The 22,577-nt window shown below is 35.2% G+C and overlaps 1 protein-coding gene across 3 annotated transcripts in view; it reads left to right on the forward strand.

Moving 5' to 3' along the window:
- cacna1g (calcium voltage-gated channel subunit alpha1 G) overlaps positions 1–22,577 on the forward strand; it is a 362,705-nt gene that overhangs the window by 250,693 nt on the left and 89,435 nt on the right. For all 3 annotated transcript variants that reach the window (XR_015504196.1, XR_015504197.1, XM_087276432.1), the window contains 2 exons: positions 1,490–1,613; positions 19,174–19,242. Coding sequence is in view for 1 of the 3 variants with exons in the window: in XM_087276432.1 (XP_087132558.1) it covers positions 1,490–1,613; positions 19,174–19,242 (193 nt within the window). In the remaining 2 variants the exon portion in view is untranslated. The remainder of the gene's footprint in view (positions 1–1,489; positions 1,614–19,173; positions 19,243–22,577) is intronic.

Genomic DNA, 22,577 nt, shown 5'->3' on the forward strand with positions numbered 1-22,577 from the left:
TAAACAAATAAACAAAACCCTGCTAAAAAATCCAGCTTAAACCAGCCTAGGCTGGTTGGCTGGTTGGCTGGTTTTAGCTGGTCGACCAGGCTGGTTTTAGAGGGGTTTTGGCCTCTTCCAGGCTGGTTTCCAGCCATTTCCAGCCTGGTCTTAGCTGGTCAGGCTGGAAAATGACCAGCTAAATCCAGCTAAAACCAGCTTGACCAGCCTGGTTTAAGCTGGACATAGCTGGTTTTGGCTGGGCTCCCAGCCTGGCAAGGGTGGTCAAGCTGGTTTTAGCTGGTCATCTCCCAGCCTAACCAGCTAAAACCAGGCTGGAAATGGCTGGAAACCAGCTTGGAAGTGGCCAAAACCCCTCTAAAACCAGCCTGGTTGACGAGCTAAAACCAGCCAACCAGCCTAGGCTGGTTTAAGCTGGATTTTTTAGCAGGGAAAACATGTTTACAGTGTGCTTATATTTAAATCTAATAGAAACATAGTAATCTGTGGCAATTACCCCTCATTATCACTTATAATACGCAAACTAATGTATGTTAATAACATGTTAGCTACTGTATGTTAAAGACATGCTGATTTGTGCTAGCAACAGGATATATGATGAATATTACAGTATGGTAAAACACTGCTAGCAACATGCGGCCTCACAGTAAGAAGGTCTTTGGTTCGAGCCTCGGCTGGATCAGTTGTCATTTCTGTGTGGAGTTTTCCCGGTGTTCGTGTGGGTTTCCTCTGGGTGCTTCGGTTTCCCCCTATAAATAAAAAAACATGCACTATAGGTGAATTGGGTTTGCTAATTTGTCCGCAGTGTATGAGTTTGAATAAGTATGTATGGATGTTTCCCAGTGATGGGTTGCAGCTGGAAGGACATCTTTATGCTGGATAAGTTGGCGGTTCATTACGCTGTGGCGACCCTAAATTAATAAAGGGACTTAGCAGAAAAGAAAATGAATGAATGAATATTAATTGATAACTTTATAACTTTTAACCTTTAGCTTTTCAATAGTCCTTTAGAACTTTTTCTAACCTGGCTATGAAAAGACAACATTCAGGTCGTAATTAAAATGTGCTCAAATACTGTAATAATAATAATAATAATAATAATAATAATAATAATAATAATAATAATAATAATAAATATTAGATAAATATTTTAATATTATAAAATGGGACAGCAGCAGCACCCTCATAATGTTTTAATTTTGTGGTGTATATACAGTATACATATATAAGATAAAATTAATAAAACCAAGAATGGGTGCTGTTCAAAGGTTTTCGGACAACTTTGATGAAATGTGTTAATCCACTTCAAATGTTGAGTAAAAGTTTCGCCAGTATATTTTTAAAAAAGTCATATCGGTCTCAATAAGCAACAAATTTAACCTCAGTGACTTACCTTTAGTTGAAATCACTTTCAGTTTATGATCCACATTATTTGCATCACTGTTTGCATCACTCAGCCCTCTATGTCTGCTGTGATTATGTCTTGCAGGTTTCGCGTGACATGCAATAAAATCATCACCCACAAGATGTTTGACCATGTGGTTCTTGTCATCATCTTTCTCAACTGCATCACCATCGCCATGGAGAGGCCCAGAATCGACCCCTCTAGCGCTGTGAGTGATGTAACCTCATACACATACAAACACACACACACACACACACACACACACACACACACACACACACACATACACACACTCACACACTCATGTAATTCAAAACAACATTTGCTAAAGGCAGAACTGGTCAGGTCATGGAGACACGCGTCAGACAGTGATTTTAGCTTCATTTTAATTACAAACTGCAATTTTTGTATATTTCTGCATTTTCGAAATTGATTTTACAGGAGAAGAATTTCAGTTTATTCAATTATTTCTGAAAACAATTGTGTGCAAATTTAAATAAATATTACAAGGTTTAATTTTAGTTTATGAGGTCCCATGCTTTGTTTGTCCTTCAGACTTATGTTCCGTAGCATTATTTGTTTAACTTGTTTTCGTATGGGACTCGAGTCACAGTACATCAATGTCCTGATTTCTATTATCTAATGGCCAGTTTCCACTGAGTGGTACAGTATGGTTTGGTACATTTTAATGGCCATTTCCACTGTCAAAAGGAACCTAAAAGTGAACTGTACCGTACCACGGTTTGGTTACCCTTTGCAAAGGGTACCTATAAAAGGGTATTATGACATCCAATCCTTTCAGAAATGGACAAGCGTGAGAGTGAAGCGAAAAAAAAAACAAAGGAGAAGCTCGACAGGAGCAAATTATTTTTTTCCGCAACATAAAACATGAACAAACTGCCATCTTTAACTTTTATCATCACCTTTATGACTATTATGAACTCGGAGAGATAGAAATACTTTCTAACAAGAGGTTACAGAGCTACAGATGAAAGGTTTGCACTGAATGTAGACTATATATTGCGTGTCATTTTTTTTTAACAGAATAAGGACTAAATGCATGTTGTGTGTAGTTTTTCTGTAATGGGTAACATATCTTATAAGAGTCTGTATGTGTTCCTATATGTTGCATTTATATAATTGCAGACATTACAGTAGGCTATTTCATGAACATTTATACACATTTATTTATGAGTATAAAGCATCGGTATTGTGAGAAGTGCTTTTCATATGAGAATGACATCGACTGAAACTCTCTCTCATAAACCATGCCCACCAAAAAAGGATCATTCCTACCCTTTTGGCAGTGGAAATGCAAGCCTGACCCGTACCATATCATACTGAATAATTCAGTGGAAATGGGCTAAAAGACCACTGGGAGGTCTTTACAAACCTGGATGGTCATGCGTTATTCTTAAAATGCATACAATTTTTTAAATTTACTTATATAAAACCGTTTTCCTTTAATATCTTTTTTCACCTTTAAATATGGTTGCTACTTTTGAGAGTAAAAACAAATGTCTGTTAGGCCAAAAATTTAATAAATATGAAATAAATGTCTGTTGGCAGAGTGAAGTAGCTGTCTATTGTGAGAAAATAAATATTTTGGCAAATATATCACAATTGTAATATAATTGTAGCATAGTTGACAGTTTGAGGGTTATTGTTAAGCCAAAACCATCCAACTAAAACTTTTTTTTTTTTTTTTGCTTAAAATGAAATAAATGTCACTAACAATATAAGACAACATATAATGCCAGCTACTGTAGTTGCCAAGTTTGACTTGACATACTAATCTAAGTAAAACCAAAGTCAAAAATATAATGACAAATAAAAAAAACGCAAAACTAAATTCCTAAAACTTTAATTAAATTAAATTAGAAATGAAAAAAGGATTTATAATGTTATGCTGCATTATTCGCGTTATAATGTTTGTAGTTGATTGTTTGTTTGTTGTACAGAATAAATGAGAATGGAAATGAGTGTTGGGACATATTTGGTATTATAATTATATAATCATAGTTGTTATTTAGTTAATTATAATCATGATTAATTCATTTTAGTTAGAAGGTCAAAAGTAGCTCTTGTCTTAGGTTATTAGACTTTATGGTGAATTAATAAAGTGCAGAAAAATACTATATTAGAGCTTGAAAAATATTTCATTTGTTAATTGGTTAGTTAGTTAAACAGTTTTGTCTTACTTGTCCTGTGCTTTGTCATAAGGAATGTCAGCAACACTTTACTACAAGGTTACATTAGTGTATTTTATTAATGTATTTTCTAACATGAAAAAACAACGAGCAATACTTTTGTTAATTTATTTATTCATCGTTGTTAACTTTAGCTAATAAAAAATAAGGTTGTTTATTGTTACTGCAGTTCATATTGACTCACAGTGAGGTAACTAATATTAACAAGCATGCATTTGGATTTTAGTAATGCATTAGTTTGAACTATGATTAATTAGAATGGATTAGTTAGAACTATGATTAATTAATGTTGTACAAGCATTGTTCATTCTTAGATCATGTTAGTAAATTTATAAACTTACATTAAAGAGCCCCTATTATTGGTTTTTAAAAATGACCTTCCATGCAGAGTGTAACCAAAGCACTAAGTGAATGAAAACATCCAGCTGAGGTCCAAATCTGACAGTGCACCATGCTTAAAACAATGTGTAGAGTTTGGATCTTTTGCCTGAATGCATCGACGTTGATACGGTACATCACCAAATATGTAGAACCAGTTCCCAATAAAAGCATGAACGCTCACATTAAAAACGCAATGCCATTTGCTTTTGCTATGGCCACCATCAGCTGTTCCTCACAATCACGGCGCGGTCCATTTTTTAAATAGTTCAACTTTTGCTACTGTATGAATTAATACTGAATGTGTGTCGTTGTTATTACTTGGGGTTAGGTTTAAGAGTTGAGTAATATGCTGGTGTTTAGCTGCATTGCTTTATTGCATTCCTGCATTGGGCTCACACATATTCTCTGCACTCTGAGTACTTTATAAGCGTGTTGGGCGTTTCTCTCTGGCTTGTGCTGAACCCAGTCGACCAATCACAACAGGCTGGGTCATCGGACCAATCAGTGCAGATTGGTCTTGTGCTAAGGAGGGCTTTGTACGCTGGTCGGGAAGTGCAAAACATTACAAAGTTGTATCATCAGACACTATTACATTGGAAAAACATTTTTACATTGGTACATTCCAGGTCACTTCCGGTGTGTGGTACATTCCCTGTCCGTAAGGAATCTGTAATTGTAAATTTGTTTCGTCCTTGGTAAAATAGTTTTTCCTATTTAATTGTGTCTGGTGATAGGTAAAAATGTTTTTTTTTTTTTTATGTGAATTTGTCTCGAGCTTTATAAAAGTGTTTCACAGTTTGTAATGTTGTTTTGCACTGTAGCTTTGAGAACAAATGAATTGATGAACAAATCAGATGGGAGTCGTTGGGATTATTAGGTTAAAATGAATGCATATTATAAGACAATGAAAGTGTTTTTTTTTTTTTTTTTTAACTTGCATGCATATCAGCCTGTTGTTGGAGACCTCCGAAACCAAAATATGATCTTTTATAATGCAAAATAGGGGCTCCTTAACTTATTGATACTTATTGTAAAGTGTGACAGGAATGTCCAGTTTGGCATGCCTTCAGTCTCTATAAAATGTTTCCCTGACTTTTCACTCTCTCGTCTACCAAAAGAGGACATTTTCAATCTCTTTATTAATTTACTGTAAAGTCTGTTAACCCAAGTCAAGAGCTGCTTTGGACCGTCTAACAATAATGAATTAATCATCTGATACCATATTTTGGTTTAGAGTCACTCACTAGCACTCATTCTTTACTGGAAAATCACTGACAATATATCACATATAACACTAAGTAAAATTACTGCCTACTTTAAATTTGACTTTTTGATAACTTACACTATGTATAGAATAATTTGAACTGTCAGTAAATAGTTGTTTGTTCCTTGTCTGTTTTCACCTTGTCACGTTTTCACCTTGTCTGACTATTTGTTCATTTAAGGACTGAGAATTAAAAAGTAGATTATTAGGTGATTTGGGAGTTAGTTTTGTAGTTTTTTTAGGACATTAAACGAGAACAGATTCAATTTGTGTTCATGCTTTCTTACAGACCCAAAGGAGACAATCAGCTCGGCTTAAATGCTTTGCTACATCTCATTATCACTTTTGTATGTTTACTACTTCCAGCAGTTGCCTGCTCCCTCAGGACAGCTACTGTAAGACAGAGAAGAGCAAGAAAAGCAAGCAAGAAATTTGTGTTTTAGTTGAGATATTTATGAGGACGTTTTATAAGTTTTAAACTTTATGAGTCAAGTATTTATTGGCAAACTGCTAATTTAGGGACTTTTTGATTTTGAAAAGTAATTTAAAAACCAATGTTCATTTTTTTTTAGCAGCTGTCAGATTTCTGACATTTCCAGGACACATATTGTTATAAATTGTTGCACAATGAGACTTTTGAATCATTTGTCTACCAAAATAGGACAATTTCAAGCCTCTTGTTAACTCATGGTAAAGTTTGTTAACCCAAGTCAAGAGCTACTGTGGACCTTCTAAACAAAATATATAAATAATCTTAATATAATTAAATACTGTATCTTAATATAAAATGAGCATCTAAGTTATGTGCAGAGTCACCCACTAGCACTCTTTCTCATTCATTCATTCAAGTTTCTTTTTGGCTTAGTCTTTTTATTAATCTGGGGTCGCAACATTGGATTGAACCCCCAACTTCTCCGGTATACTGTATGTTTTGCGCAGCAGATGCCCTTCCAGCTGCAACCCATCACTGGGAAACAACCATACACTCTCATTCACACACATACACTATGGACATTTTTAGCTTACCCAATTCACCTGTACCGCATGTCGTTGGACTTGTGAAACCATAGCACCCGGAGAAAACCCACGCAAACACTGGGAGAACATGCAAACTCCACACAAAAACAAGAACTGACCCAACTGGGCTTCAAATCAGCGACTTTTTGCTGTGAGGCGAGTGTGCTACCCACTGACCACTTGTTCTAAAATGTCATTATTTATTTATTTATTTATTTAGCTTTGAGATAGTTTATCGATTGTAAATATACATTAGGTGAAGTGGAGTCTGTTAGAATGCAGAAAAAGGTTAAGTTGAGTTTATACACTCACCGACCACTAGATACACCTGTCCAACAGCTCGTTAATGCAAATTTAGAATCAGCCAATCACATGGCAGCTGCTCAGTGCATTTAGGCACGTAGACATGGGCTGTGTCCGAAACCGCCTACTACACAGTAGGTACTGCATTTGAATTTAAACGTACTACTCTGTCGATAGAAAATTACATTCTATACAATGAATGTAATAAGTATGAATGAAATTCGCATGTACTACATCCACCATTTTGTCATGATCATGTGACCTACCTGCGTCAGTTGCGTCGCTTTACTCCCATTCATAAATTCTTTCGTGGGGCATCATGGGATAGCACAGCGCACATGGGATGCACACTTCAGAATCTTGCCAGAAGCAGTTAGTCATCTGGGTACTTCTATGAATTTGGACATACTACTCGGCTTGCATACTGATTTTAGCATACTGTATTGTATGGAAGTATGCGGTTTCGGACCCAGCAATCATCATGACAAGGGATTCTCAACCGGTGTGCCGCGGTCCACTAGTGGGCCTCAGTGATCCTGCAGGTGCAGGTGTAAACAAGGTGTGCAAGGTGTGTAAGCAAGGTGTGTTCCCGGGTGTCCCCCCCCACCCCCCCACACACACATAAATATCAGATTGCCAGTAACAAAGCACAAAGGCCTCTCCACCCTTCACTGTGTATTACTCTGCCCACATAAAGCCAGCAACAAGCAGAGACGCTACAGTTTGTTAAATAAACTGTTGTTAGACAAGAAAATGTACTTTTGAGGCTTTTTTAGTCGAGAATGTAGTTGTTTAGATTGCAACTATGCAGTTTATTTGTAAGAATAGTGCCTATTTTAAAATGTTTTCAATTTCTGAGACAGCTCGTCAGCGGCCAAAGACAGTTGATGTTGTCTATCCACAAGATAGCGCTAGGACCACATAATAAGCCCTTGCTTAGTGTGTTTTCTTGAGCACTAATAAAAAGCTGAAAAATGGAAGCCTCGTTGTTTTTAAGGTGGACCGGATAGAGTCAATAAGAAGCTGCGAATAAGAAGATGGATTCAGCCTCGTTCCTCCTTATTGCAAACACAGCAGTCTGGTAGTGATTGCTCTGTTTTTTTCTAATATCTTTTTCTGTAATATTGTAACGGTCGCTTGATGTTTGATATGCATTGTGTATATAAAGGTCCTCTTTAAGAGGACTATTTCTGTCGTTGTTTTATTTTTTAGTTGTAAGCATTGAACCTTGCTGAGGCCTCGTGCCAACGCACGCCTACCACCAGTGCTGATATACAGCCAAATCGCACTGCTTCTTGTGTGATATTGCTCATATACATATTTATATTTATGTCCGTCGCTTTATGACCACAGTGTACCCATCTTCTTTATGACCATGTCATAAAGCGTGAATTATCTCAGACTGGTTTCTTGAACATGACAATGTGTTTACTGTACTCAAATGTCCTCCACAGTCACCAGACTCAATCCAATAGAGCACATTTGGGATGTGGTGGAATGGGAGTTTCGTATTATGGATGTGCAGCTGACAAATCTGAATGTCTGCAATGAAATTAACCTATTCTTTGCACTAAGAGTGAAATTACTTAATCTAAACACAACAGTCTGAGAAAAATGCTAATTTTAGATGAAAATTTCAGATGGCAAAATTTTTTGAAAATGTTGCATCTTGACTCTTCATATATAGCAGGGATTTATTTTTTATTCTGTAAATTTCTCTCAATTTCTGATTAGAGCTGAAACATGTTTCTGTATAAATTTCTGTATAGATTTTATTCCAATTATCATGATTTGCTAACTTAAAAAGGGTTGAATAAAATATCAGTTCTTTATAAAATAATTAAATATCAGAATTTTTAAATATAATTTAGTTAACAAAAAGATGAATAAACACAACATTTTCCACCTTGAACTGATGAAGAATTCTGTCTGTAATGGAAATGGGAGACCTTAAAGGCTTCTCACATGTAATGGTTTTTGAGACACATTATGTGGCATGGAAAGATCCTTTTCTGTTGTGTTGTTTTCCAGTTGTTTAATTCACCCAATCCAGTTTTTACCATGTGTGCCTCTGTGCCTGCACAATATTTGTTTATCTCCCCCTAAAGACATCATGTCAGCATTTCACAGAAAACGGGGAAAACTACCTCTTTTCCTTTATTATGCAGGCATGTGAATGTTTTAGACTGGGCCAGATGGCAACATATTTTCTCGATTTAAAAACTCGAATGATGCAGTTGGGAAGAGATGCACAGCAGGATTATTATAGTTAATGAATGTTATCATAAAAACAAAACAGTGAAATTATAAATTCTTTCCACAATCTGTGATTAAATAGTAAATACAATCAAAGAAAACAAACAAGACCTAAATTAAAATTATAAATTTGCAACTGAATGAAAATTAATAACAACTAAAAATGCTAAGCTCTTAACCATAGAGGATTTAGCTCAGTTTTGCAAGTTGTGAATTTAAGTAAAAATTCTAAATGGCTTTTGGTAATGACCTGTAACATGTTTGCTAAGGAATGTGCACATTTCAATATGAATCCACAGTGAGAAATGACATTTAGGAGTAATTGCAGAATCTCTGGACCAGGTAAAGTCAGTTGTGCCTCATTGTCACAGCAGAATTGTGTAACTTTGGCTGTAATTGAACATCAGCGATGAGCTTATGCAAACCATCTCGTCTCCACGACAGACTTGATCTATAGTAACAGGTACCTTACTGTGCTCAGATGCGTGTCATCAATATTTCATATGGAGGCATTTTTTTCATTTGCGTATGAACAAATGCCATCAGACTCCCCACCTGAGTCCCCCTCTGAAGACAAGGACCTGAGCATGTCTTTTAGTACTCAAAGTAATGGGAAACGGAGGATGAAAAATACCAAGGAGAGTTTTAGCAGCATTTGATTACTCATTCTAGCTCTCTCACAGTTTCACTGAAGATGCATTTAAATGTGAATGTTGATCCTCTGAATTACTTTGTGCTGATTGCATTCGATTCAAACTAATTTGCTCATTAATCATCTTGATCAATTTTACTAATTAAAATGTACAAAACTTTATTTAGGGCGAGGCAGTGGCGCAGTAGGTAGTGCTGTCGCCTCACAGCAAGAAGGTCACTGGGTCGCTGGTTCGAACATCGGCTCAGTTGGCATTTCTGTGTGGAGTTTGCATGTTCTCCCTGCCTTTGTGTGGGTTTCCTCGGGGTGCTCCGGTTTCCCCCACAGTCCAAAGACATGCGGTACAGGTAAATTGGGTAGGCTAAATTGTCCGTAGTGTATGAGTGTGTGTGAATGTGTGTGTGTGGATGTTTCCCAGAGGTGGGTTGCGGCTGGAAGGACATGCGCTGCGTAAAAACTTGCTGGATAAGTTGGCGGTTCATTCCGCTGTGGTTCATTTCCAGATGAATCATCTGCTGAACTGCATCCTAATCATCACAAATACTGGAGAAAACCTATTGAAACCTGCATAGGCCCAAGATTTCCATAGAAATTGATCAAGTTTGGTGAAGGAAAAAATCATGGTTTGGGGGTACATTCAGTATGGGGGTGTGCAAGAGATCTGCAGAGTGCATGGCAACATAAACAGCCTGAAGTATCAAGACATTTGTGCAGCCCATTACATTACAAACCACAGGCACCACAGGAAATTCCAGCAGGATAGCACTGTTTCTTATACTTCAGCCTCAACATCAAAGTTTCTAAAAAGCAAAGAAGGTCAGCGTGCTCCAGGATTGGCTAGCCCAGTCAACAGATATTAACATTATTGAGCATGTCTGGGGTAAGTTGGAGGAGGAGGAATTGAAGATGGATCCAAAGTGTCCTTAATACGTTATTTGATTCATTGTAGAGATCTACAGTATGGATGCAAGCTCATGGGAGTCATACACAATATTAATAATTTTTTCCACTGCTCCATGAGTTTATATTCTATACTGTACATTATATCTGTGAAGTTACAAAACTACAGTCTAAGAAAGTTAGACCTTACTGTCCTAATTAAATAGTTAAAAATCAAGGCATGATCATAATTTATTTTGGTAAAATAAGCATAATCTAGAGGTCTTTGGCTTTCATATAAGCCCCTTTTGATACCAAATAATCAACTAGGAGTCAAGTTATTCTTTGATGTTCCTCAAACTTGGATAGGCAACAATACTTTTGTCAGGTGATTATTTTTATTTTTATTTCAACTTTGAGCTCAAATCAAAATTAAACAAAAATTTTTAATTTTTAATTTTTTTTTGGTTTTCTCTGAATGTTATTCATATATGTGTTTATGTGTGTGCGTGTGTGTATGTGTGTGTGTGTTGCCTCAGACATCCAGTAACCTTTAAAAGAATGAAAACGAAGGACAGGGGTTGTCTGACCCTTCTCCATCAGAAACCAAACACTGCACTTCCCAGACAAGCTCTTCCTCATTCATGAATTCTGACCCTCACATACACACACGGTTCATTCGACAATGAATGAAAAACAAGCCTCAGAGCAGAATGGAATGGCAAAGACGTCAGTCTGTTTTGAGAAACAATACAAACCGCAGCAATGATGTCAGTAGGAGGCTTTCTCTGAGAGAACAGGAGTTTTAGAACATGGTGCCATGACCCACTGAAGCATGCATTAGCAGGAGGTCATGGGAATGATGGCCTCTGGATCTTACTGCTCAGACACAGCAGGAGAAGGACAAATAATCCAGAGGGAGCTTTTTCACATTCTGCTGTGGAGATATCCAATGCTTATTTTACTTCCACACCATTTATTAGTACAAAACAGCTTCACATCACTTTGCATCCAGAATCTTGGATGCAAATCTGCAAAAAAAAAATAAAATAAAATACCCCAATGTTATTTGCAAGGGTGTGGAGTTCCTAAATAACTTTTCACTGAAACAGCATTGCATGTGACAGCAGTATGGTTCACTTTAAAGAGTTCCCAGTTACTGAAAAGTTCCAGTTTCAGTATTGGACAAACACCAAGGCCTGTTGGTAAATCCAATGATGTCACGTCCTGCCATATGGAAAACTTGCATGTAGATCTCTTTGAAGGTTAAGTATAACTTATAAGGTTAGTATAAATGTATGCTATCATGTTAATAATCATGGCAGTAAGCACTCATGGTCAACTAAATATAGGATTTTTAAAAGTATATTAAGTTTACAGCATACGTTTGGAATGTCCAAAATGTGTTCCTGAAGGGTCACTGTGCTGCATTTAACTGCAACCTTCCAACACATCTGAACAGACAAATATATACATGTGTGTATATATATATATATATATATATATATATATATATATATATATATATATATATATATATATATATATATATATATATAATTTTATTTATTTATTTGTTTATTTATTTATTATTATTATTTTTTTTTTATTTACTAAAACATTGAGGCAAGAGTGCTGGAGCTAGCTAAAGCCAAACTGCTGGAATTTTGGCCCTACAGGAGCTAGATTGAACATCCTGGTGTACTCTTGATGACTGATTGATTGTTTTGACATTTTTAATTGCTTGCCAGTCTGTTATTGTAAGCTTTACATTTGACATTTTCCTAAACATGACACTAAAAATAAAAAATAAATAGTTTGGTTTCTTGAAATGACAGTCAGATGGCCATGACAAGCAAGGAAGTTTAGACTTTTTTAGTCAATGTGAAGGTCTGGCCACATAAGACTAGGGTTGAGTTGCTCATAAATGGCATTTGAAAGTTAAGTGTGATGGTCATTTTGTGCCTGGAAGGGCAATGATGCAACAAGCCAGCTGGCTAAACATGCAGACCCAGTCTGATTTTTTAAATATTTATATACAGAGAACAATTGCACAAGAAAAGCAAAAGTGAATAAAATTAGCAAAAAATTATAACAAGGACACACATGGAAGGCTGGTTTAATTATGCGTCATCTTATGCGAGTCTTTCCTGTGGGTAGCACCATTGACTATCAACAAGAATGTCTTCGGTTTGAGTCATTTACTCGTGGCATTTGCCACATCAATTACTGTGGCATTACATCAGTGAGGGGTGACGCAGCGGGGCAGTAGGTAGTGCTATCGCCTCACAGCAAGAAGGTCGCAGATTCGAGTCTCGGCTAGGTCAGTTGGCGTTTCTGTGTGGAGTTTGCATGTCCTCCATGTGTTCACGTGGGTTTCCTCCGGGTGCTCCGGTTTCTCCCGCTGTCCAAAGACATGTGGTACAGGTGAATTGGATAGGCTAAATTGTCCGTAGTGTATGAGTGTGTGTGTGTGAATGAGTATGTGTGGATGTTTCCTAGAGATGGGTTGCGGCTGGAAGGGCATCCGCTGCATAAAAATGTGCTGGATAAGTTGGTGGTTCATTCCGCTGTGGCGACCCCGGATTAATAATGGGACTAAGCCGAAAAGAAAATGAATGAATGAAAATACAGTATGTTGACTATTTTGTTGAGGTTTCCACTTTGCTGAGCAACATAAAACAATGTGAATACCTGTGCGACCGCCTTTATGATGTTCTCCTGAACCTGAAATTATAAATAGCTGAATCGTAAAGCTGCTGGATTAAGATTGCATAGGGCGCTGAATTAAGATCACAATCTTTTTTTGATTAATCGTGCAGTCCTACTGCATTGGACAAGCCCAATCATGCAGCCCTACTACTAGACAAGGAAAATTGTCCAGTTTTCTTCCTTCAGGTTAGATTAATTGGATTAATTGACAATTCCAGGTGGGCACGGATAAAAAGTGCAGAATCCGGAGCTGTTGCTGGGTGCTTCTGTTGCAATGGAGCGATCTATTGACTGTCGCCTCTTGGTCATTCTAAGCTCTTTGATAAAGTCCCTTTAAGGCAAGTCATTTCACTCAGCAGCCATCTTTGAAACGCCTCTCGGGCAGTATGCTTGGGCATTTTGTTTGAATGGAGAAGCATCAAATTGTCCAAAAATACTTGCCAAGCTTATGATTACATTACATATTACGAATAAACAATAAAATTAAACAGCAACTGTTTATTTAGTTTAATTTCTAAATGTTCTTTTCACACGAAATCTGCAGAAACTCTGAGCCCCTCCCCCAGAGAATTGTCATTCTTTATCGATTGGCTACTGTAGAAGGTGGGCTTTATTCACCATATAGCAATCGCTGATTGGCTCCTGCACTAGAAGGTGGGGCTTCATTCGCCATATCAAAGAGCTTAGAATGACCAAGAGGGGACATTCTAGTGTAATTTGGGAAATGGCGGCGGCCATTTTGGAATGAAAACTCCAATAGAACAACAGCATATTATAAGTCTGTAAAATAAACTATTAAAAGTGCTGATGATTGTGATAATAAGTATTGTATTGTCGTCTTTCAGGTTGTATCTCAGCTTTAATACGCTTTTTAAATAGATAAATAAAAAACAAAGCAGCTGCTTGCCATTGCAAAAGTAATGAGATCCAATGGACGGCTGATCACTTTCACTCCAAAATGGTGGAATCCAGGGCTGTTGCTGGGCACTGCTGTTGCAACGGAACGTTCTATTGAGTGTTGCCTCTTGGTCATTCTATGCTGCCATATTGACAGTTACACTTTTCCCATTCAAAAGTATACGAGTGACATGTCTTGTGTATTTTGTAATCTTTTATATAGTATGTATCTGTCCCAACTCTAGGATTGTACAAGTTAATGACGAATAATGTTAATGAAGACCACGATGAAGGCAACAGTCCTATTCTAAGATTAATCCACATTAAAATAGCAATTTGAAGCTTCATGGCTCCCATTTGAAGGCTCATTCTAAACGGAAGTGCTCAGTAGGCCTCTTCGCCGTGTTGACTTTGATTGTAGTAATGTCAAGTGTTTCCAAACTGAATTGTGGTTCCATTGAGTTGCGATAGGTCCTTTGTCCACTGAAGAAGTTGAAAAATTTTCAAGCGCCAAAGAAGGCATCTAGTAGCCAATCATGTTCAATACCACAGAATATCAGTATGTCAGAATGAAGGAAAGGCTTATTATTATGTTTGGTAATACTCAGTCACCTTATGATGAATCTTTATATACCTTACATTTCTACTAATAATAATACTACTGTGCCTTTTTTTGTGTTAAGGTGCAAGCTGGATGTGTTAGGTTAATCCATTGTGTAAAATTTATTGTCACCTTTTGGCGCTGCAGAAGTGTATTTCAACAACAACAACACAGTCAACTTTCATTTTAAAATGGTGGTTATATTATAAAATATTATTAGACATCAAGCTGAAGTAATTCAGCAATCGATTTCTCACTCAAAGAAACCATGGTGGGATCTTAGCAGCCCTCCAGTTAACTGGGTCACCCCTAACTGAGACCAGACTAATAACCTTTGTGTAAGCAGCCTGCATTATTATCCATTATACTTTGACAATCCATGCATGCCTGACATAGACAGATCATGTAGCACAGACTACACAGCGGATATTAATCTTTTCTGTCACCTCTAATGTAAACTGCAATTGTGTTCATTTAATGTATGTTATTTGCCTCTTTATCATTCAGTATGGTTTACAGAGGAAAGTGGAGAGAGAAAGTAGTGTAGCAGGACTGAGGTGTTGAGGTTCAAATCGCTGATTATTTGGTTCAGTGGACAGTTTGAGTTTTGATTATTTTGTATTAAAACAAAATACTGTTGCACTTTGTACATCGTATTAAGGAAGTATGGTTAGATCATCTTAGACCAATACCAATGCAGTCTGGTTAACATATAGATCTGTTTATAAGTATTTATTTTTGAAGGATCCCCCTTTTCACATGTTTATTCAAACATAGCTGTAGTCGTTCATAGTTAAATATTTGCTTCTACATCATTGTTTGAATAGGGTATTTTCCATCCATCCATCCATCCATCCATCCATCCATCCATCCATCCATCCATCCATCCATCCATCCATCAATCCATCCATCCATCCATCCATCCATCTTCCATCTAATCATCATTAGCAATACTACATATTCACAGTATCTTTTAATTTAATTTAATTTAATTTAATTTAATTTAATTTAATTTAATTTAATTTAATTTAATTTAATTTAATTTAATTTAATTTAATTTAATTTAATATTATTTAATATTATTTAATTTAATTTACTATAATATTTAATTTAAGTTAATTTAATATTTAATTTAATATAATATTTAATATTTTAATTTAATTTAATTTAATTTAATATATATTACTTATTATTGAATTTAATCTAATATTTAATATTTTTTATTTAATATTTAATTTAATTTAATTTATTATAGTATTTAATTTAAGTTATTTAATTTTTATTATGTAATATTTAATATAATATTTTAGATTTTTATTTAATTTAATATTCATTATTTAATATTTAATTCAATATAATATTTTAGATTTTTTATGTATTATTTAATTAAATTTATTATAGTATTTAATTGAAATTTAAGTTAATTTAAAATGTATTATTTAATATTTAATATAATATTTTTAATTAAGTTAAATTTAATTTAATTTAATTCAGTTCTTACACAATTTTCAATCATTAAACAAGAGATATGTCATTAAAAAAATATATATATACCGAACCATTTTTGGATTTCCTTTGCTCCTAATGGGCACGTCTCTCTCTGTATATGTTTGACCTGTGGCGTTGGTGTTTGGTGCTGGTGAGTCAGGAATCTGTATATTCAATTCAGTTTATTGTGAGATCATGAGGATGAAGTCTGTTGTTGTAGAAAGAGGAACAAACAGTACTGGCTCAGGTCAGAGCAGAGAGGTGGAGAGCACAGCACCTGCTGCGTGGGACGGCTGTGAGGCACAGCCAGGAGGGCATCATGTTTGCTGTGGCATTTTTATGCTGATAGGGTTTTGTAATAGCCTTATGTTTGAACGTCTTAGCCTTATGAACGTAATTTCATGTCTCAGTTTGCTTTAAATGTAAATGGGAACAAATAAACCTCAATCAAAATTAGGTCAAATTTTGGCTTTAGGCTTTAGGTTTGTTTTGTAATTTGAAAAAAAAAATGTTTCAAACTAGGCTTATTGATATCAGAAGGAGCTACATGTTTACTTTATTACTATATTTTTATACAAGCATTACATTTGCTATTGTTTATTTATACACTTTTACGTAAACGTGTTACGCTGAATGAGATTGGAACATTATTTTACCCATATTTCATGATTTTGCCTTCATAAATGTTATTTGAAACAAGACCAAATATGTACAACCTAGGCTCATAGCGGTTGTGTATCCAGGTCTACTTTTCTGGGGACAGCGAAATATGTAATTGGAGGTACGTCTGCTTACAGTTTTTGTTTTCGCAAATCCTCCAGAGGCCACTGTGTATGCTTTTCGATCTTAAATTTCATCCTCTTGCATAAATTCACCTGAGGTCGCAATATACACTGCAGTCGACCCGGCCCACCAACCCCTTCCCTAAACCCAACTGATAGTGTTTTCAAAAGCAATCTAGAACATTTTAACCTGTTGGTTTTTTTTTATTTCATTTTAAAACTTTTTTCTTTTGTTTTATCTGGTTTCTAGGACATGGTGAGCCACTGGGGAAAGTGGTAACACCGGTAAAGTTGGAATGGGTTTGAGGTTTTTTGGGGTATAGATGGGTGTTGCGGATGAAAGTGAAAAGGGTTAGGGAGTCGTGGAAGAAAGAGCTTGTATTCTTATTAAAGACAATTTGCAGACAGACGTACCTCTGGCTGCAAAACCCAAGCTCTCTAGAAATGTAGACAGGGGTAAGTATCTGCAATGAGCCTGTATTGAATATGTATGAGCAACAAAATGCAGCATCTCATATTTAACTTTATTTGACCTACTTTCCAGACACTTGCACCAGTTTGTATATTTGCACCAGACACTGTCTTAAAATCACTCCATATTTCTATAAAAAAACATTGTGCATTTCTGAGAGTGCTTTACACATTTGAGTGGGCTTGACAAACCACCTGTAGAAATACTACTCCACCTTACAAGGACTTATTAAGAAAGACAACTGTTTACTTGTAAATGTACCACAATTCATGTTGCACTATTTGTCGTCTTTAACCATAAAATACTTCTTTTGCACAATGTCTTTCACAATATTGCGTTGTATGTCTTGTTAAATATTTATAGTATATGTAGAGTTAGTAGTTAGTATAGTTAAACTACCACTCTGCCATGTCTAATATATATATAAATAGCTTATAATAAGCTAATAACATAACACAATAGCTATTATGTTTAATATAGCTCTTTTATCCAGTGTTGTGTTCATATTTATGATTATTTTTATTTATGTACCATGGTCCTGCGAGACATTTTGTTCCACTGTATATCCACGCATGTAGCAGGATAACAATAAAGCTCAAATTGACTTGACTTGATTATAAAATACTGTAGATTTTATTTCTGCAAGCAGCCTTGGCGACATTTTTTTATTATTCATATTATACATAATGCATTATACTAAATAAAATAAAAAAAGGTCTAAAACTACATGAACATAACAAAAAACAAAACAAAACACATATTTAATGATAACAAAAAGACAGAAAATATTCAGAAATACATCCCTAAATGTTTGCTTTCAGTCATAATTAAAAGGATATGTCTTATTGTGCAATAATCTAGGGTCGAGCAACCCAGTCAGTTGTTAAGCTATTTAAAAACCGTGTTTACACTATACATGGTCTTACCCCTAAAGTAGTCTGTGAGTTGATACATACATTCAGTAGTGATGGGGCTAAGACTAGTGGGACAGTAAGTGGGAATTGTAGAATCCATAGATGCAGAACCGCTGTGGGTCAGTCATCCTTGTCAGTAAAAGGTTCACATCTATGGAATGCCATTCCTGTTCAGTTGAAGTTACAATCAGAACTTCCAGTTGTTTCTGTAAAGCTGAAAGAATGGTTGAAATCTTTACAGCAATGTGAGAATTAAGTAGTATTCTTTCAGGTTGGTGCCATTTACATTTCTCTTTATGCAGATTGACTTGCATTTTATGTTTGTGGATCTGTATATATCGTACATGTTTTCTATATTGTGTTTTATTCTTGTTTGTTATTATTTTACATTTTTTAATGCAATGCCTAACCAGGGACGAGGGCTGCAAATTAGCTTTATGCTATATGCCCTACTGTATGTAGGCAACATCGGTTATCCCTGTGAAAATAAACAAGCAAATAAATAAAAGAAAAAATATTTTAAAGCAAGTTAAAAACACTTGGGAAAGAAAAAAAAAATACAAAATTTTAAAGACAAACAATTGCAGTATTATATTGAAATGACAATAAAAGCTCATAAATAAATAGTCAACACACAGTGATGTATTTGGTTATAATTCTTCAAATCTGATTGACTTCTTTGAGCTTCAGTGGGGACTGTCATGAAGCTGTTACTCATCCGTGTGTTATCCAGTAGTTTCCAGCCGAGGAGACTGGATGAAATGCATCTCATGTGGTGTTAATGCCCATGGAGTACTCGAAGCGTGGGCACAGTCTTAACTCAATAGATGCCATCACAGGAGGCACCTCTAATGTGTTATGCCACACACACATATGAGTGTTCTCTGATCCAACACTGACTCACCCGTCACTTTCCCTGCTTGTCTGCTTCTCTCCACAGGAACGCATCTTCTTGACGTTGTCCAACTACATATTTACTGCCATCTTTGTGACCGAAATGACAATAAAGGTAGGTGACGGGTCTCTGTGTGGCATCTACTCTGACAGAGGGTAAACTAACTCAATGACTGGGCCAGAATACCAGCCAAAAGTAGACTTAGTTCAGTTCCATGTAGCCTTTTTTATAGTTAGATCAGCATGGATAAAATGGAGTCTGGTGAAAACATTGCTGTCAGAGGGATTTCAGATCCTGTCTTTTGACCCTTGACAATGCTTGAAAATGTATTCCTGCCTTCACATTGAGTAAAAAAAGAAAAGTTTAAGGGTTGATCTGTATTTATGCAGTTATAGTTTAAATCTCAAGCTTACAAAAATAATTTTAAAAACTAAAGTGTTTTATAGTAAAAGTGTCAGTTCTTATTTACAGAAATATTCATCTGTACACCATGACAAAAGAATTTTAACTCTACTTATTATTTAACAAAGCGTTCAGACCCATTATGGAATCACAGAAATAAATAGCTTATTTTTGACAGAGATCAGCAATTTAGTATCAAAACTGGGAAAAAACCCCAAATCTATTTCATTTTCATTTGACAAAATATATAATTAAATATTAAAACAATTAAAATCTAACTGGCTTCTTTCTTTCTTTCTTTCTTTTTTTTTTAAATTAATCAATTTTATTTTATTTAAAATTAATTTAATTAATTTTAATAGTATCTATTGCTATTTTACAGAAGGGGAAAATTGATAGCAAATATATTCTATAATATAATAGAAAATATAAAATTAAACCAAATTTGCTGTACAAATATAAATAAAAGTGTAACAGCCACTGTATCGCTGCAAAAATGCTAAGAATTTTCTTTGTTTATATTTTATATACACCGAGACACAATTTACAATTGTTTAAAAATAATTACAATTTGTTGTATCAAAGTCTAATGCATATCTTATCAGGATGCAATGTAAATGTAATACTGTATACTATAAATGTCATATAAAATAATAATATTATTTTTTACAATATGTAAAAATTCTAAAATAAAATCTATATCATTAAGTTATATTATGATAAAATCACTGTTCATTATTTATATGTGCTTTGAATATGAAAAACAATTGATTGAAATAGAAATAAACAGAATGGAAATACAGTAAATAATCTACATGTACAGTTGAAGTCAGAATTATTAGCCCCCTTCGAATTAGTTTTTTCTTTTTAAAATATTTTTCAAACTGAGCAAGGAAATTTTCATAGCATGAAAATATTTTGTCTTCTGAAAAAAAATCATGTTTTATTTTGGCTAGAATAAAAGCAGTTGAACACCATTGATTGTGTCAAAGTTAAACATTTAGATCTGTTAGATCTACCATTTACTCCCCTGTTTTTCTTGCTTAAAGCGAGACTCCAGGGTGCATAAATTAAAACCTGAGATATATAATACTTCTACTTTTACTAAGTGCAAGAAAGACTGTAACATTAAATTAGATGAAGCCAGATCCTCCAACAATAGCACAGTGGACAGAAAAACGTGAATCAATATATATAGAATGGAATACATGACTGCTCAACTTTAATTGAAATTGCATGTTTATAAACAAAGATGGGCACCTGTTACTATGTCAGCTGTGTTCTTTGAAATTTGAAAATGATGTATGTGTCTTTTTGTAATTTGTTTTTATTTACTGGTAGTGGTACTTGTTGCTATGGTTATTCTTTTTTGTATTTATTAATTAATTTAATTATTATATATTTTTCAATAACTGCTGCTGTCACTGAATGTTTAGTTCTTGCAAATGTTTTAATGTATAAACGTAAAGTAAAAAATAAATAAATAAAAGCGATTTTAAATTTTCATTATTTGCCCCTTTAAGCTATATATATTTTTTCGATAGTCTACAGAACAAACCACTGTTATACAATGACTTTCCTAATTACCCTAACCTGGCTAGTTAACCTAATTAACCTAGTTAAGCCTTTAAATGTCACTTTAAGCTGTATAGACGTGTCCTGAAAAACATCTAGTAAAATATTATGTGCTGTCACCATGGAAAATATAAAATAAATAAATTATTAGAAATGAGTTATTAAAACTTTGATGTTTAGAAATGGCTAGAAAAAAAACCTTCTCCGTTTAACAGAAATTGGGGGGAAAAAATAAAAGGATTCATTTTTAAATTCTGAATTTAATACTCACAGAATTATTGCATTCAGCAAATAACAATTTTAATCTGACCCTCGCAGCTATTTTAGGGCTTAACTCGTTCCTTTTCGTGTTTTCCAGAAGAACATTTTGAATGACATAGATAAAATACTGTAACGAATAAATAATGAAAGAATTTTCACTTTTGGTTGAATTGGCCCTTTAAGACCTTACCTCCCTTAGTCAATTACAACAGTCCAAACAAAAACTGCAGCGGCAAAATATTAAAATCTCACTGACATGTTCAAGCGCCGCCAGTCAGCTGAATTAAACATTCGAACAAATGCAGACTCATAAAGGTCCTACAGAGAGCACACTGACATGAAAAGTCTATTAAGCAAACCCTGCTCGCTATTTTCCACTCTTCACCACATCGCTTAATACTAAATAGAGGAGGACTGTCTGCCAGATATTCAAATGACGATGGCTGAAATGGAAGAACATGCTGAGGCCTCTCTGGAGAAGACAGAAAAGTTCATAGGTGTCAGTCACAGAGGTCTAGGGTTTCTATTCTGGGGTCCTGCTTTATGCCAGGTCATGCCCACCTTAGAGATTTTCAAATGAAAATCATGGCAGAGAATAATCATACTCACTAGAGGTTAATTAACGGTGACTGGCGAAAACTTTCCCGCTCGTGATGAAGATGACAGGGCTGTTGAAACTCCTGGCTTTTGTTGCCTGACGTGCCTTTGTTCACTTTGAGGTCTGATCAGATTGCGGTTTGATGCATTCACCAGCAACATCATTAGGAGTGTGCACATTCATGCTTAGCACTTTTTTAGGCTGATGATTCTCACTGCTGGTTTGTTTATCTCAGCTTTATTTTCCCTCCTCTGAGCCCCTTTTATATGCCAGCTGTATGCCAGTCTAACCTGATATTTTCTCTGAAATGCCACAGTATGTGACAAAAAAACTCTAGAGAATAGTTTTTGTTTTCTTTCCCAAACTCAGATTTCAAACACATCAGCTTTCTCAGGCATCATGTCGTGTGTGCATATCAATTTTGTTGTGTGTGTATGTGTTCTTCTCCATTTCTAATGAAAGTCATTGTGTTGTCTTACCAAACTGTATGCAGTTATTTCAGCTAAATATACAGTTAGGTCCATAAATATTTGGACATCAACACAATTCTAACATTTTTGGCTCTTTACATCAACACAATGGATTTTAGTTTAAGTAAACAAGATGTGCTTTA

Source organism: Danio rerio, chromosome 12 (genome assembly GCF_052040795.2).
Source record: "Danio rerio strain M-AB ecotype USA chromosome 12, GRCz13ab, whole genome shotgun sequence".
Classification (NCBI taxonomy): Eukaryota; Metazoa; Chordata; class Actinopteri; order Cypriniformes; family Danionidae; genus Danio; species Danio rerio.